General features: G+C 40.8%; 2 protein-coding genes across 5 annotated transcripts in view; one reads left to right on the forward strand and one right to left on the reverse strand.

The window, feature by feature from the left end:
* Positions 1 to 13868, reverse strand: part of myt1a (myelin transcription factor 1a) — an 88113-nt gene that overhangs the window by 59405 nt on the left and 14840 nt on the right. For all 4 annotated transcript variants that reach the window (XM_049581643.1, XM_049581644.1, XM_049581641.1 and 1 more), the window contains one exon: positions 4261 to 5346. In XM_049581643.1, coding sequence (XP_049437600.1) covers positions 4261 to 5346 — 1086 coding nt within the window. The remainder of the gene's footprint in view (positions 1 to 4260; positions 5347 to 13868) is intronic.
* The window catches only part of LOC125892011 (protein-serine O-palmitoleoyltransferase porcupine-like), a 119474-nt gene that overhangs the window by 4575 nt on the left and 101031 nt on the right, over positions 1 to 13868 (forward strand). The window lies entirely within an intron of this gene.

Below are 13868 nucleotides of genomic sequence, written 5' to 3' on the forward strand. Positions count from 1 at the left end.
AGGCATATTACTACATGGGAAAATCTGTCAGTAAAACAGTTCATCTCTGCATCTACAAATGCAAGTTAAGACTCTTCCATGCAGAGTGAAAGCCAACTTCTCTGGGCCCGACCTGAGATGGACTGACACAAAGTGAAAAAAAGTGTGCTGTGGTCTGACGAGTCCATCATGGACGTTGTGTCCTCCAAGTTAAAGAGGAAAAGGACCCTCCGATTGTTACCAGCTCAAAGTTCAAAGCCAGCATCTGTGATGGTATGGGGGTGTGTTAGTGCTCATGGCATCATGGGTAACTTCACATCTGTGAAGGCACCATGGCTGCTGAAAGGTACATACAGGTTTTAAAACAACATATGCTGCCATCCAGACAACATCTTTTTCAGGGACATCGCTGCTTATTCCAGCAAGACAATGAGACACATTCTGCATGTTCCAATAGCGTGGCTTCGTAGTAAAAGCGTTCAAGTACTAGACTGACCTGCCTGCAGTCCAGACACAACTCCCATCGAACATGTGTGGCACATTATGAAACAGAAAATACAACAACAGAGACCCTGGACTGTTGAGCTGCTCAAGTTGTATATCAAGCAAGAATGGGAAAGAATTTCATTTTGAAAACTTCAACAGTTAGTGTCCTCTGTTCCCAAACACTTACTGAGTGTTGTTTAAAAAAAGGTGATGTCACACAGTGGTAAACATGCTCCTGTCCTAACTTTTTTGTGATGTATTGCAGGCAACAAATTCCAAATGAGTATATATTTATTTAAAAAATCATAGTTTATCAGTTTTAACATCTTGTCTTTGGATGCATGTAATTATATTATATGTGGAGAAGGATTTACACATCACTGCATTCTGTTTTTAATCATGTTTTACACAGCATCCCAACTTTTTGGAACTGGGGTTGTACTTTGAAGGCCTTAAACAAAGGATTCAGCATGTCCCCACTAAAGTTGTATTCCCAACAGTGTGCAGAGTGATTCTCTACATTTACATGCACCGTTAAATAGAGTAATGGTTATGGCTCGACTAGGTCATTTCATTGGACTACTGTCCTTGTCCCAGTATACAAGCACGGGAGGGGAATCAATTTATTGATTAATTATGTCCGACTCCTCTACGATTGGTGGTGATATGCCCCCTTTCAGCTTGTGAGTATTGGACCTTTTTCCTGTTACGTCACAGACCAAACTATCGACAAACAAGTGAGCTAAGGTTATGGGTATTTTAAAATATTTCCCTCTTTTGGCTGACACAGCATGAGCTGTGTCTCCTTGTCAGTCCGAAAATGCACTGCTCTGGATATAGATTTCTACGGAGCCCCTTAAAGGTCAAGTCGGGAGATTTTTTTGGACTGACTTTTGCGTCCCCGCGCAATACTTTTGCGTATTCTGTCGCAATAGTTTTGCATTCCCCCGCAATAATGTTTTGGATTCCTTGTCACTTCCTCTTAGATGCCCGCATTGATTGGTGACCAACATAAACTTGTAATGCTGGTGAGATCTCCTTTTAAACTGTAGTATTGTTATTATTGTCTTTCATGCCATTGTAAGTAGCTTACTTAATTAGGTTCGGGAACCGGCACCGTGCCGGTTCTGTGTCAGTCGAAATGTGCTATTTGTGACTTTGGGCCCAACTCTGCCACTGATTGGCCAATCTGACATTCTTCATAATGAATGTTAGTGAAACACATAGGCTGTGTTCATTTGGGGACAAGTTAATGGTCACGTTACTCGTTCCACAGGCGAAGGAACCCAGGCACATACAGTAAATACACCGATTGTAAGTAACTTTTAACATACGTGAGTCTTTGTGAGTCTTGTATTACGTAGCTAGTCACGAGCCTCATGACTTCTTAGGTTTAACGTTATCTCCGTTATTAGAACCAAAAGGCAGTTGTTGCTGTTTCGGAGCTGAAGGACCAGTGTTCTAAAAGTAACAGAAGTAACTGATGGCTTGTTTGAAAATGTACTTAAGTATTTGATTACTCAAACAGCAAACTAACACATTAGGTTACTCGTTACTGCAAAAAGTATTCAAAGTTCATTTATATAGAGGTATAGAGGTATATTATACTTTGTAGTAATGCGTTATACCCAACTCTGATGAGGAATAACAAGTGTGTTCCTGTGTGTGCTTTGCACATCAGGCACACAAATAATGAATCATGGCTATCATTTATCATAATTTGTCCGCACATATCCCACATCTGCATGCATATATGAGATAGTTTACCACACCCAAAAAATGCGTCAGGGCACAACAGAAACACATCCACCCTCTAAACCTGCCACATTTCACAGATATCAGGCAACTGACAGGTGTAACTGAGCTCAGCTGGAACCTCATGAAGGGACACTTGACCCGCTACTCTATATAAAGGCGTTCCCACATGTGTGAGATACCATGGCTGCTTTACAGCATATTGTCGCCGCTAACCAACAGCGTCGCCGTCCATGAAGCCAAACCATATATGTAAATGCATTTGTGCGTACCAACTGCCCCGTGATGAGATACAACACCTTATCAACTAATGTCTCCACACATCCGCACATACATGTCACATTAACTCTTTTACAACTGTAAGCGTGCTGCCTGTGTGTTTTCATAGTTTATACCTGGCGTTTTGTCTGATTCTCAGTGTAGGTTGACATAGTCCATAAATCTGTCAATTTTGTCCTTTTGTGAACTGGTCATGTTAAGATTATCATTAGCAGAGACACAACATTGATGAATGCAAGTAGGATACAATGTGGTCAGGATACAATGCAGGTCCTTAAGTTCATTTGTCCTTTCGTCTGTCCTTCAAATTTTTGTTTAAAATAATACATTACAATAATACATTTCCTCATGATTCTCTTACCAAGACTACTTCTTATTTAGTTGTAGTCTTGTTTTCGTCATGAAAAGTTAAGACCGAGCTAAAGACTTAAGAGCACAGTTAAGAACGTCTTAGCTAAGAAGGGTCGCTAAGATAAGAGTGTTTCCCAGATGCGTTCTTAGTGTAATATTAATTTGCCTGCCGTGGCTGGAGCTGTGAACGTTTGGTTGCTAAGAAGACTGTTAAGAGTAGGTCAGCTGGATCTTACAACTCCTTCTTAGTGAAAGATCTTCTTACGCTGAGAGCGATCTGGGAAACACGTTTTTCTTTCACGGGAGGCTTAAGAGCGTTCTTAAGAAGCTCTTAGTGCTAAGAGCGATCTGGGAAACGCGGCCGTTATCATGTCAACATACAGGGAAATGTGTCCAGAGTTGATGACATTTACCGGAGAGCCATTTGACTAAAGCTGACGTTATTACTGCTGTAGCATGATGTTATTAGGCTAAATACTACATTTCTAACAGTGTCTGAGCTGATTTATTGACACAGCATGCTTGTAGACTGCTGTAACGTTAGGTTTACGGAGGAAATAACGGGAAATAACAGGATGTGACTTAATCAGGTGAAAATATCATTAGTGAAACACCTAATTAACCTAATTAAGTAGCCTACTTACAACAGCATGAAAGGCAATAATAACAACACTACAGTTTAAAAGGAGATCTCGTCAGGTTTATACAAGTTTATGTTGATCATGGATCAATGTGGGCATCTAAGAGGAAGTGACAATGGTGGCTCATGGGAATCCAAAACGTTATTGCAAGAGAATGCAAAACTATTGCGAGAGAATGCAAAAGTATTGCGCGGGAACGCAAAAGTATTGCGAGGGAACGTAAAAGTATTGCGAGGGAACGCAAAAGTATTGTGAGGTGACGCAAAAGTCAGTCCAAAAAAATCTCCTGACTTGACCTTTAAGGGGCTCCATAGATTTCTCCATGTTGTTACCAGCTTCTTCTTTTGTTAATCTTCATTTAAATTTATTCAACTAAGGGTCAAAGTCCAGGGCAGAAACTATGGAGCATGCACAGAGCGCCTAGACCACTTTGGGTCTGATTGAGTGAACAAATGCAGGAGGAATTCAACTCCTGATCACATCATCTGGGTGTGTTTGGTGCAATATCAGTTGAACTACCATGATTCCATGTATTTTAAAAGTCCGGTTTTAATCGGACTAACACAATAAATCCATTTTCTCTAATGGTGTATAAACACACTGACTGTCCAATGAAAACTGCCAAACTGGGGTGAATTAAAATGTGATAAACCTAATATAATATATGTAATTTAATAAACCTAGAAATTCACTATTCCACACTGTCTAACAAACAGGACACACTGTGCACACTGTAAACTGTTGTTGTGGCTGGTAGCAGTAAGTGTACCTTTGCTGTAGTGAGAAGTGCGGCGGGCCATAGCAGCAGGCTCAGAGCTCTTGCTTGACGTGCTGTATGGTTGGTAGTCTGGGGAGCTCCGGGCCTCCTGTCCTCCCTTCACCTCCCCTGCCTTCAGGGCGATGGCCTGCTCCAGCAGCCCGAGGTTCCCCCGAGTCATATCCCAGTTCTCTGAGTCATCTGTGATCCCTGAGCCCTCTGAGACATGATCCTGCTCCTCTTCCTCCTCCTCTTCCTCCTCCTCCTCCTCCTCCTCCTCCTCCTCCTCCTCCTCTTCCTCTTCCTCTTCCTCCTCCTCCTCCTCCTCCTCCTCTGAGCGGACTTCTATAACCACTGTAGTTGGAGAGGCTTTGCTGGAGTCTGGGTCCTCTTCCTCCTCCACCACCTCGCATACTTCCTTCCCCTGCCTCTCATTCTCCTCTTCCTCTCTCTCATCTTCATCATCCTCCTCTTCCTCAGTCATAGGGATGCTGACCTTTTCTTCCCTGAGTAACATCTCAGCCTCAGATCCCTGAGTGTGTGGACTCAAAGTGTAAGGAGTGTCAACCGCTTGGTGGACTTCCCTCTCCTCTTCCTCTTCCTCTTCCTCCTCCTCCTCCTCCTCCTCCTCCCGTTCCTCCCTCTCACTCTGCCTGTCTGTTAATTCTTTGGCCTGATGTTTGTAATCTCCACTGGAGTACTGGTGATCAGAGTTTTCCTGGCTTATCGCATGTCTTTCTATGGCCTTCTCCTCTCGAGGAAACTCTTGCCTTACTTGCTGCTCTTTCTGTTCCTTTTCGTCTTCTGCTTCATCATCCTGTTCTTCTTTAGTCTCTTTAAGCTCAGTAAGTTCTTCTTCAGGTTGCTCTGATGACTGGTCCTTTGTCACCAGCTGACCTTCCCCCCCCTCCCTCCCCTCCCCCTTTGTCTCTGTTTTCTCCTGCTGATGATCATCAATGACTGTTACTGCCTTCAAGTCCTCACAAGTTTTCTCATTTTCGATCTCAGTCTCTGAGGTAAAGCTTTCGTTGTCGCCAACTTCTGCCGGAGGACAAATGACTGGTTTTGTGTCTTCCGTTGTCACCAGTGAGCAGTCTACTGTGGATTCAAAGTATAGATGTATGTTACTGTCATTGTCACAGATGCTTTGTCTTTGTCACCTCTACATGGTCACAATAAGTGGAGACATGCATTGGGACTGACCTTGTAGTTGACCTTATCTGACTTGTTTAGCATTAATGAAGTGAAGCCAGTAAGCAAATTCAGGCAGTCAACTCAAGTCTGCTGCTACTCTTACATGCTCATGCTTCCTCCCTGCAAAATACAGTATATTCAAAGTATCCATTTCATCATGTGAACTTGCTGTCAGTCCTTTGCTCACGCTCTGGCTGCCACTCTGCTTACCTGAAAGCTATGATGCTGCTGTTAGCATTTCAAAAGCCCCATCTCCATCTCTTGTTAGCCTGTAGCCTCTCTACATTTCCCTCGAGGAAAGTTAGTATCAACACTGCTCACTTCCTGCTATGCTGACCTTGGTGTGGGAAATAAGCAGGTCAGTGCATAAGCACAAATTATCAGCTTTGCTGTCTAACTTACAGAGATATTTAGCATCCGTAGTCGAGAATGAAGCTAATTTCTGTCATACTATATGAAAATACTATAACTTCCTCGTCTCAACCAAAAACTAGGAAAGACTAGTTCCTGCTACCATGTAGCCTAGTTCATTAATGCAATGAAAAGCACTCATGCCTCAAACAGTCTGAGTGCTTAGGTTTAAAGATGATGTGTATCAGCTTTCTATAGGCTCCTTTCTCATGCTAAACCTCCTTACTGTACAAATGCCTAGTGATTTTTTAGTTTCTTCAAGGAAGAATTATAAGAATTGGTGATACGTATTTCATCCTTAGTGAGGTACTTTGGTTTGAGACTAAATGCTTGCAAAACTGACAGTGTTGGGCAAGTTTTTATTACATATTACTAGTTACCTTCATTTGAAAGTAAAAAGTTACTTTACAATATGACTTTCTGTCTAGAGTAATAAGTAACTTATTACACTACTTTTGCGTTACTTTTACCAAAATGACCTCAGAAGAACTAATGTTCATTTTTAATGGATGAGGGTCTTGTTGTTTCACAGCTGCTAATCAAAGCACAGAAGCTCCAGTTTATTACAGTTTATTTCAAATCCAGTGCTGCAAGTCTGACACATTCATGCATTCACATACAGTGGTTACCACTTTATATCAAAATTTGAAAAAAAAATTGATGAAGAATAATTAAATAGCCTAACCATTTAAAATAAATGAGTAGCTTTGGACACAGGTAGGGTCAGGCAGAGGATCAAAGTCTGATAACTATTAGATATGGATAAATATTTGTGGGCCTTTGATATGAAACACAATAAACGAATATTATAACAAATAATAATATAAAGCAAATGATATATAGCACAATAAACGTAATGGCGTGCGAGTCAGTAACTCTGACGAGCGCGAAGTTATACACCAGAGCTGGAAGACCCACCTGCAGGTTCCCAGTGTGCCGGTCAGCTACAGCAGCACCGGAGAGAGAGTTATGCATAAGAATGTGGCTATGTGCCGGTGTTGCTAAGCAGTTGTGGGGGATGTGAATGGAAACACATCCAACATATACTATCATCACCCAGATGTGATATCATCATAACAAGGAAAAAACAAACCAGAGGCCAGCTCCTTATCCCCCCCTGCTGTATAGTAGCTAATGAGATACATTGTAGATGCTGCAGGTGTATTATTGGAAACACACCAGGGCTCCAGACTAACTTGTTTTAGTAGGAGCACTGGAGCTCCTAAATGAAAAATCTTAGGAGCACAGGCACAAAATTTAGGGGCACACCTTAAATCATCCTACAACGCAGTTATGCACATTTTTGGCCATTTTAACTGCATCATAAACTGTATGTAGTCTACTGTATATTAACATTGGACTGTTTTAATCATCGAAGTAGCCTATTTAGCAACACAGATACTTGTGGTCAGTGGGATGTGAGCAGTGGTGTAGTGGTAGTTGATGAGGTGGGTGTACTACTAGGTAGATAGGTAGGTTACTGATGAGGAAGTGGGCAAACTCTCCTATATATTACAATGGCTTTTTAGCTGATAGGTGGGTATGCTGTGACTGGATAGAAAAAGAAGTGGGTATACCCCGTATACCTGAGTATACCCTCCACTACACCACTGGATATAAGGATTCTTAAAACAACATCTTTACAGATGTGAGGCCCTGACTATATCTATATCTGACTGATCTGTAGTGAAAGCTGTTGTCTTGTACTTTTTTTTTTTTTTTTTTTTTTACTTTTTAACTGTCCAGGAGAAGCGTAGTACCAAGCCAAAGCCCACGGTTCACCACCAGCCTGTTCATGTTTCCGACCGTTTTTCCCCACTCAGTGACAAACCTGCTGAGGACAAAACTCTGGTCATTGGCACCTCTATTTTGAGAAACATGAAGTTAGCAACACCAGGTATGGAGCTCTCAAAATGAATAAAGAATAGAATAAGTTAACGTCACAATTTAGGTAAAACAATCATTCATTCTAGAACATGACTTACGTAAATGATTAATTAAAACATATGTTTCACTTCCAAGTGTTTCCTCTAGGATGGAGTTGTAGCAGCGGAGGTGAAGCACACGCACACATTTTTTTTTTTCACACACGCAAAACGTTTTTGTACATTTGCAAAGCAAAGCAGCGTGTTTGTCTGTGTATATAACAGCAGTCTTTTGATGGTTATTTACACACTGTCCATAACAATAGCTAACAAACTGCACACACTGGTCACCTGTGTGTGTGGCCGAACTCCGCCGTGCGCGATACAGAGAGCAGAGGAGAATTGTTAATGCGTGTCCATGTAGAGATAGAAATGACATGATGACATAACATGATAAATAGTATATTATTGTTATTGTTACGTTATTATATGAAGCTTTACTCACAAGTGTGTGAATTGACCTGGATATGAAGCATCCGTAGTGCCAAATAATATAACAGTAGTTTCTAAAGTGCTAAGACATTAAAAAAAAAATAAATCAGCAGCAGCGGCCATATTTCAGCAGCGTGCGTCACTGCTAGTTGCATATAGGGGAAACACTGCTTACACTTAAATTGCCATGGTTCCCGTTACCAGATGCCATATTGCTGCAGTCCAACCTTCTTTTTCTTTGAATACTGGCGGGCTACAAACCTCTCCAGCCTCTGACCACCTACGCACGCTTTAATGACGTCATATAACACCCCTCATGGGGAGGCACTCATGTGATTAGCTATAAAGGAGTGAGACATCTGATTGGCTGCAGACAATCCCCTTTTAGAAAAAATGCATTTGTGAATCGAGTCAGGGGAGTCTTAAAACTTGCACGCGCAAATGCAGGGACGTTGACAAATTAAAAGCACTTTTTAAATGCAGGTTTGACAGTTCATATATCAATGTAACAACCTCCAAACATGTATTTGATGAAAATTGCAAATACTTTTACATGCGTACATTTGTGAATTTCAATTGCACATATTTAAAAAAAGAAATATTTGTGTGTGCATCACAAATATGGTTATAAATCTTATTTTTTATATGTGGATTTTCTTTTACTTATATATGGAGTGAAACATATTTTTGTGTGCATTGAAAATGTGTTTGTGTTTTGAGTCATATATAGGAATCCCCAAATACATATGTGAATCCTTTTTTGTGCATTTATTAATTTCTGTGTGCATTTATTCATTTTGAGACTGTTTTAGCTCCATACACCAGTGGCCATAGTCAAATGTATCCCTGGGGCCAGGGCGGGTGATGTTGAGTCTAATTTAAAATTGCTGGCTAAGGCTAAAAGTAGATTCAGTAAGATTGTTATTTATGTTGGCCTTCGATTGCCGTAACACCCGGTTACGGCAATCAAAGGTCACAAAAATTAATGTTGCCTTGGTGTGTGAATATGCTAAAACTATGTCGGACTCCGTATTTTTCTCTGGACCCCTCCCAATTTTGACCACTGATTAGATGTTTAGCCGCATGTCATCATACAATCGCTGGCTGTCCAGGTGGTATCCAGCAAACGATGTGGGCTTCATAGATAATTGGCAAACTTTCTGGGGAAATCCTGGTAATCCTGATTAGGAGAGATGGCATTCATCCCACTTTGAATGGAGCTGCTCTCATATCTGGAAATATGGCCAAATTTATTAGTAATTCAAAACCCTGACAACCCAGAGTTGAGACCAGGAATCAGAGTCACAGTCTTACATGCTTCTCTGAGCTTCTACTCCAGTTACCCACCCACAGAGTTATACAAACGGTGTCTGTCCCTCGACCACCTAAATTATTTAAATCTAAAGTCAAACAAAGAGGAGTTGTGAATAACAACCTAATAAAAATTAAAACCTCTTCTGTGACGAAGACAAAACAGGAGAATTAAATGCGGACTGTTAAATATCAGGTCTCTGTCATCTAAAGCAGTGTTAGTAAACAAATTAATATCAGATAATCATATTGATTTACTCAGCCTCACTGAAACCTGGCTGTGTCAAGAATACCCACTTTCCTCAAGGCACAAACTAGATTATAATTCCTTTGAAAGCCTAGTCGTTAGTCTATTATATCCGAACTGGAAAACCTCACAGCCACTTCTGTTCGTTATAGTATACCGTGCTCCTGGCCCGTATTCTGAATTTGTATCTGAATTCTCAGAGTTTTTATCTAATTTAGTTCCTAAATCAGATAAAGTATTATTGTAGGTGATTTTAACATTCATGTTGACATTGATAATGACTCCCTCGCTACTACGTTTATCTCATTATTAGACTCCATTGGCTTCAGTCAGGGTGTACATAAACCCACTCACTGTTTTAACCACACCTTCTATCTAGTTCTGACGTATGGAATTGAAATTGATAACCTAATAGTCTTTCCACAGAATCCCTCTCTATCAGATCATTATTTAATAACTTCTGATTTCTTTCTACTCGATTACACGCCACTCAGCAACAGTTACTATACTAGGTGTTTATCAGATAGTGCTGTTGCAAAATTTAAGGAAATGATTCCGTCGACATTAAATTTAATACCATGTCCTTCTGTAACAGAGGTTTCCCGTACGGACTTTAAACCCTTGCGAATTGATCTTGCTGATAGCCCTGCAGACTCACTGCGAACAACACTCGGCTCTGTAGCACCTCTTGAACAGAAGTTACCAAAGCAAAGAAAGTCCGCTCCTTGGAACAACTTTCAAACTAGAAAATTAAAACAAATATCGCGAAAATTTGAAAGAAATTGGTGATTAACCAAACTGTAAGAATCTCGTTAAGTCTGAGAAGACAGACCTGGGCCCTCCACAATGCTAGAGCAAACTATTACTCAGCAGAAAACAAGAACAACCCCAGGTTTCTTTTCAGCACTGTTGCCAGGTTGACTGAGAGTCACAGCTCCTTGTATTCCTTTAGCCCTTAGCAGTGATGATTTTATGAGCTTTTGTAATGATAAAATTCTAGCTATTAGAGGCAAAATTCATGACCTCCTGTCCTCAGATGGAACCAATCTGCCCTCAAACACAGCTGTAAGACATAATATATATCTAGATAACTTCTCCCCGATTTCTCTTCAACAGTTGACCTCAATGATTTCTTCATCTAAATCATCAACGTGTCTCTTAGACCCCATCCCAACTTGGCTACTTATGGAAGTCTTACCTTTAGTTAACACTCACATATTAGACATGATCAATATATCTTCATGAACAGGCTATGTACCACAGTCTTTTAAGGTAGCTGTAATTAAACCTCCTCTAAAAAATTAAGAACAATTTAGACAAAACTGAAGTTATTGTTCTTAGCCACAAACACTTCAGAAATTCTTTGTCTGATGATATAGTTTCTCTGAATGGCATTGCTCTGGCCTCTAGCACTACCGTAACAAACCTTGTTGTCTTTTAACTCCCATTTAAAACAAACGTCAGGGACTATGTTTGTTCATCTGCATATTATTGCAAAATTAGGCCTATCCTGTCCCAAAAAAATGCAGAAAAATTGATCCACACTTTTGTTGCCTCCAGGCTGGATTACTGTAATTCCCTAATAAGTCTTTGAAAACTCTCCAGCTGATCCAGAATGCAGCGGCATCTGTACTGACAGGAACTAAGAAACAAGATCACATTTCTCCTGTTTTAGCTTCTCTGCACTGGCTCCCTGTAAAATCCAGAATTGAATTTAAAAGCCTACTCCTAACTTACAAAGCTCTAAATGGTCAGGCACCGTCATATCTTGGAGAGCTCATAGTGCCATATTATCCCACTAGAACACTGCACTCTGAGAATGCAGGGTTACTCGTGGTCCCTAACGTCTCCAAAAGTAGATCAGGAGCCAGAGCCTTCAGCTATCAGGCTCCTCTTCTGTGGAATCATCTTCCTGTTGTGGTCCAGGAGGCAGACACCGTCTCCACATCTAAGACTAGACTTAAGACTTTCCTTTTTGATAAAGCTTATAGTTGGGGCTGGCTCAGGCTTGCCTTGGACCAGCCCCTAGTTAGGCTGACATAGGCCTAGTCTGACGGGGGACCTCCTATAATACAGAGCCCTTATCTCCTTCTCTTTCTCTCTCCTTTAGTAACACTCAAGTCCTGTTACTGCATCTCGCTAACTCGGCTGTACTGCATGTCACTAACTCGGCTTCTTCTCCAGAGAGTTTGTGCACTACTGTCTGGCAGGTTAACTCGTATTGCAGCGGTGCCTGGATGGTGTGATGTGTGTGTTTGTGCTGCTGCCATGGGCCTGCCTGATTCCTCCTGCTGCTGCTGTTATCATTAGTCATACTTCTACTACTATTATTATACACATGATTATGATCATGATTATTGTCACATACATATACTATCATATATTAAAGGCGCTGTATGTAAGAATGTGACCAAAACAGTTACTGCACTCAAATTCAAAATACTGCCGCGAGTCGTGTCCGCCCCCCTCCCCTACAGATTCGAGGCTGCTGGACATCAGCACGCTGGAGACTGATTTGTTTGCCCACGGGCGGCTGCCGTGGCAGGGCTGCGTCGCCGCGTCCTTGATCTTCGGTTTTTCTTACATATAGCTCCTATTATATATACCAACAACATATTGTACCACAATTGCTGTAATTATTATTATAATATTATTACTTAAATTAATGTTGTTGCAAGCTACTTACACTACTGTCTGTCCTGCATCTCTCTGTCTCTGTCTCTCTTTATGTATAATTTTGTATACAGATTACTGTTGCTCTTCCTGAGGTTTCTACCATTTTTTTCCCCGTTTAAGGGGTTTTTCCTTATCTGCTGTGGAGGTCCAAAGAACAGAGGGATGTCGTATGTTGTAAAGCCCATTGAGGCAAATTGTTATTTGCGATATTGGGCTTAATAATTAAGATTGATTGATTGATTGATTGATTGATGCTGATTCACATGAGAATTCATGTAAAATGGAGGTTGAACCATAAACATAAATTACAAATCGCCTGAAAAGCAGTTCAATAGATTAATCTATCATAATTAAAACAATTGGAGACTGAGAAGAAGCTGATATAAGAGTTTGGATTCATTTGGATTCACCCCAAATGTCCAGACTTCACTGCAATTGCAGAAAAAAAACTTATGAATGTGTAAAATAGTTATTGATAGTTATGTCTATTAAAATGCTACTTGAATTGTGTAGGCCAGAAATAATATTCAACCACATCATGATACAGGGATATTCATTCGTAATTCAAAAACCGAAAACGGTAAATCTGTTATTTGATTCAAAACAAAAAAAACAAGAGTACCCAAGAAAAACGTTTTTGGTGTCAGAATCAAATAACGGCCCGTTTTTGGTTTTTGCCGATTCGTTTTATCATTATTCCTTTTCGGACTGAATATTGAACAGGTCTGCGGACATTCAGCCAATTCGTTTTTGCATTTGGAAACCAAAAACGGAAGTCAAAAAACAAAATCACATTATCTATTCCTTTTTTGTTTCCGAACGAAAAACCAGAAAACCAATTTTGGTTTTTGTAAATTCCTTTTATCATTTCTCATTTGGGACAGACAGTAGCGCGGTGGGCAGACAGGAAGCGGAAGTGAAATGCAGGGGCGAAAATCCCATTTCATAGTTGGGGGGGGGGGGGGGGGGGGGGGGGGGTCAATAAACAGTAAAATTTTAGAGAATAATTCCAGGGGGGACAAGGAAAAAAAGTTGTAGCCTGTCTTTTATACAGCATCTTTTACCGCAATCTGACGCTTTAATCTTCTCTCTATCTCTCCAACAGGCAGAATGAATATCTATACTTATGAGAGATGGCTTAACAACTAAACATTTCCTGCAATTAAACTGGTAAACTGGGTAAACTGGTTTATAAATAGTGTGCTGTCAGATCTGCCTCTGCGCACCTCACAACCGTGCGTAATAGTCGTGCATAATGACCGCTCCTCATCCGTTAGACTGCACGTCTCTCATGTTTGTCTCACTGACAGGTGGAGAGCCTACAGACAGGTACCCATTCGCTACGAGCCGCTCCACCACTGACTGCTCTTGTCCTGTCCTCTCCCTCTTCTTTCTCTCCTGTCCTCTCTGACTATCACTAAACT

The sequence above is a fragment of the Epinephelus fuscoguttatus genome, linkage group LG7 (genome assembly GCF_011397635.1).
Source record: "Epinephelus fuscoguttatus linkage group LG7, E.fuscoguttatus.final_Chr_v1".
In the NCBI taxonomy this organism is placed as follows: domain Eukaryota; kingdom Metazoa; phylum Chordata; class Actinopteri; order Perciformes; family Serranidae; genus Epinephelus; species Epinephelus fuscoguttatus.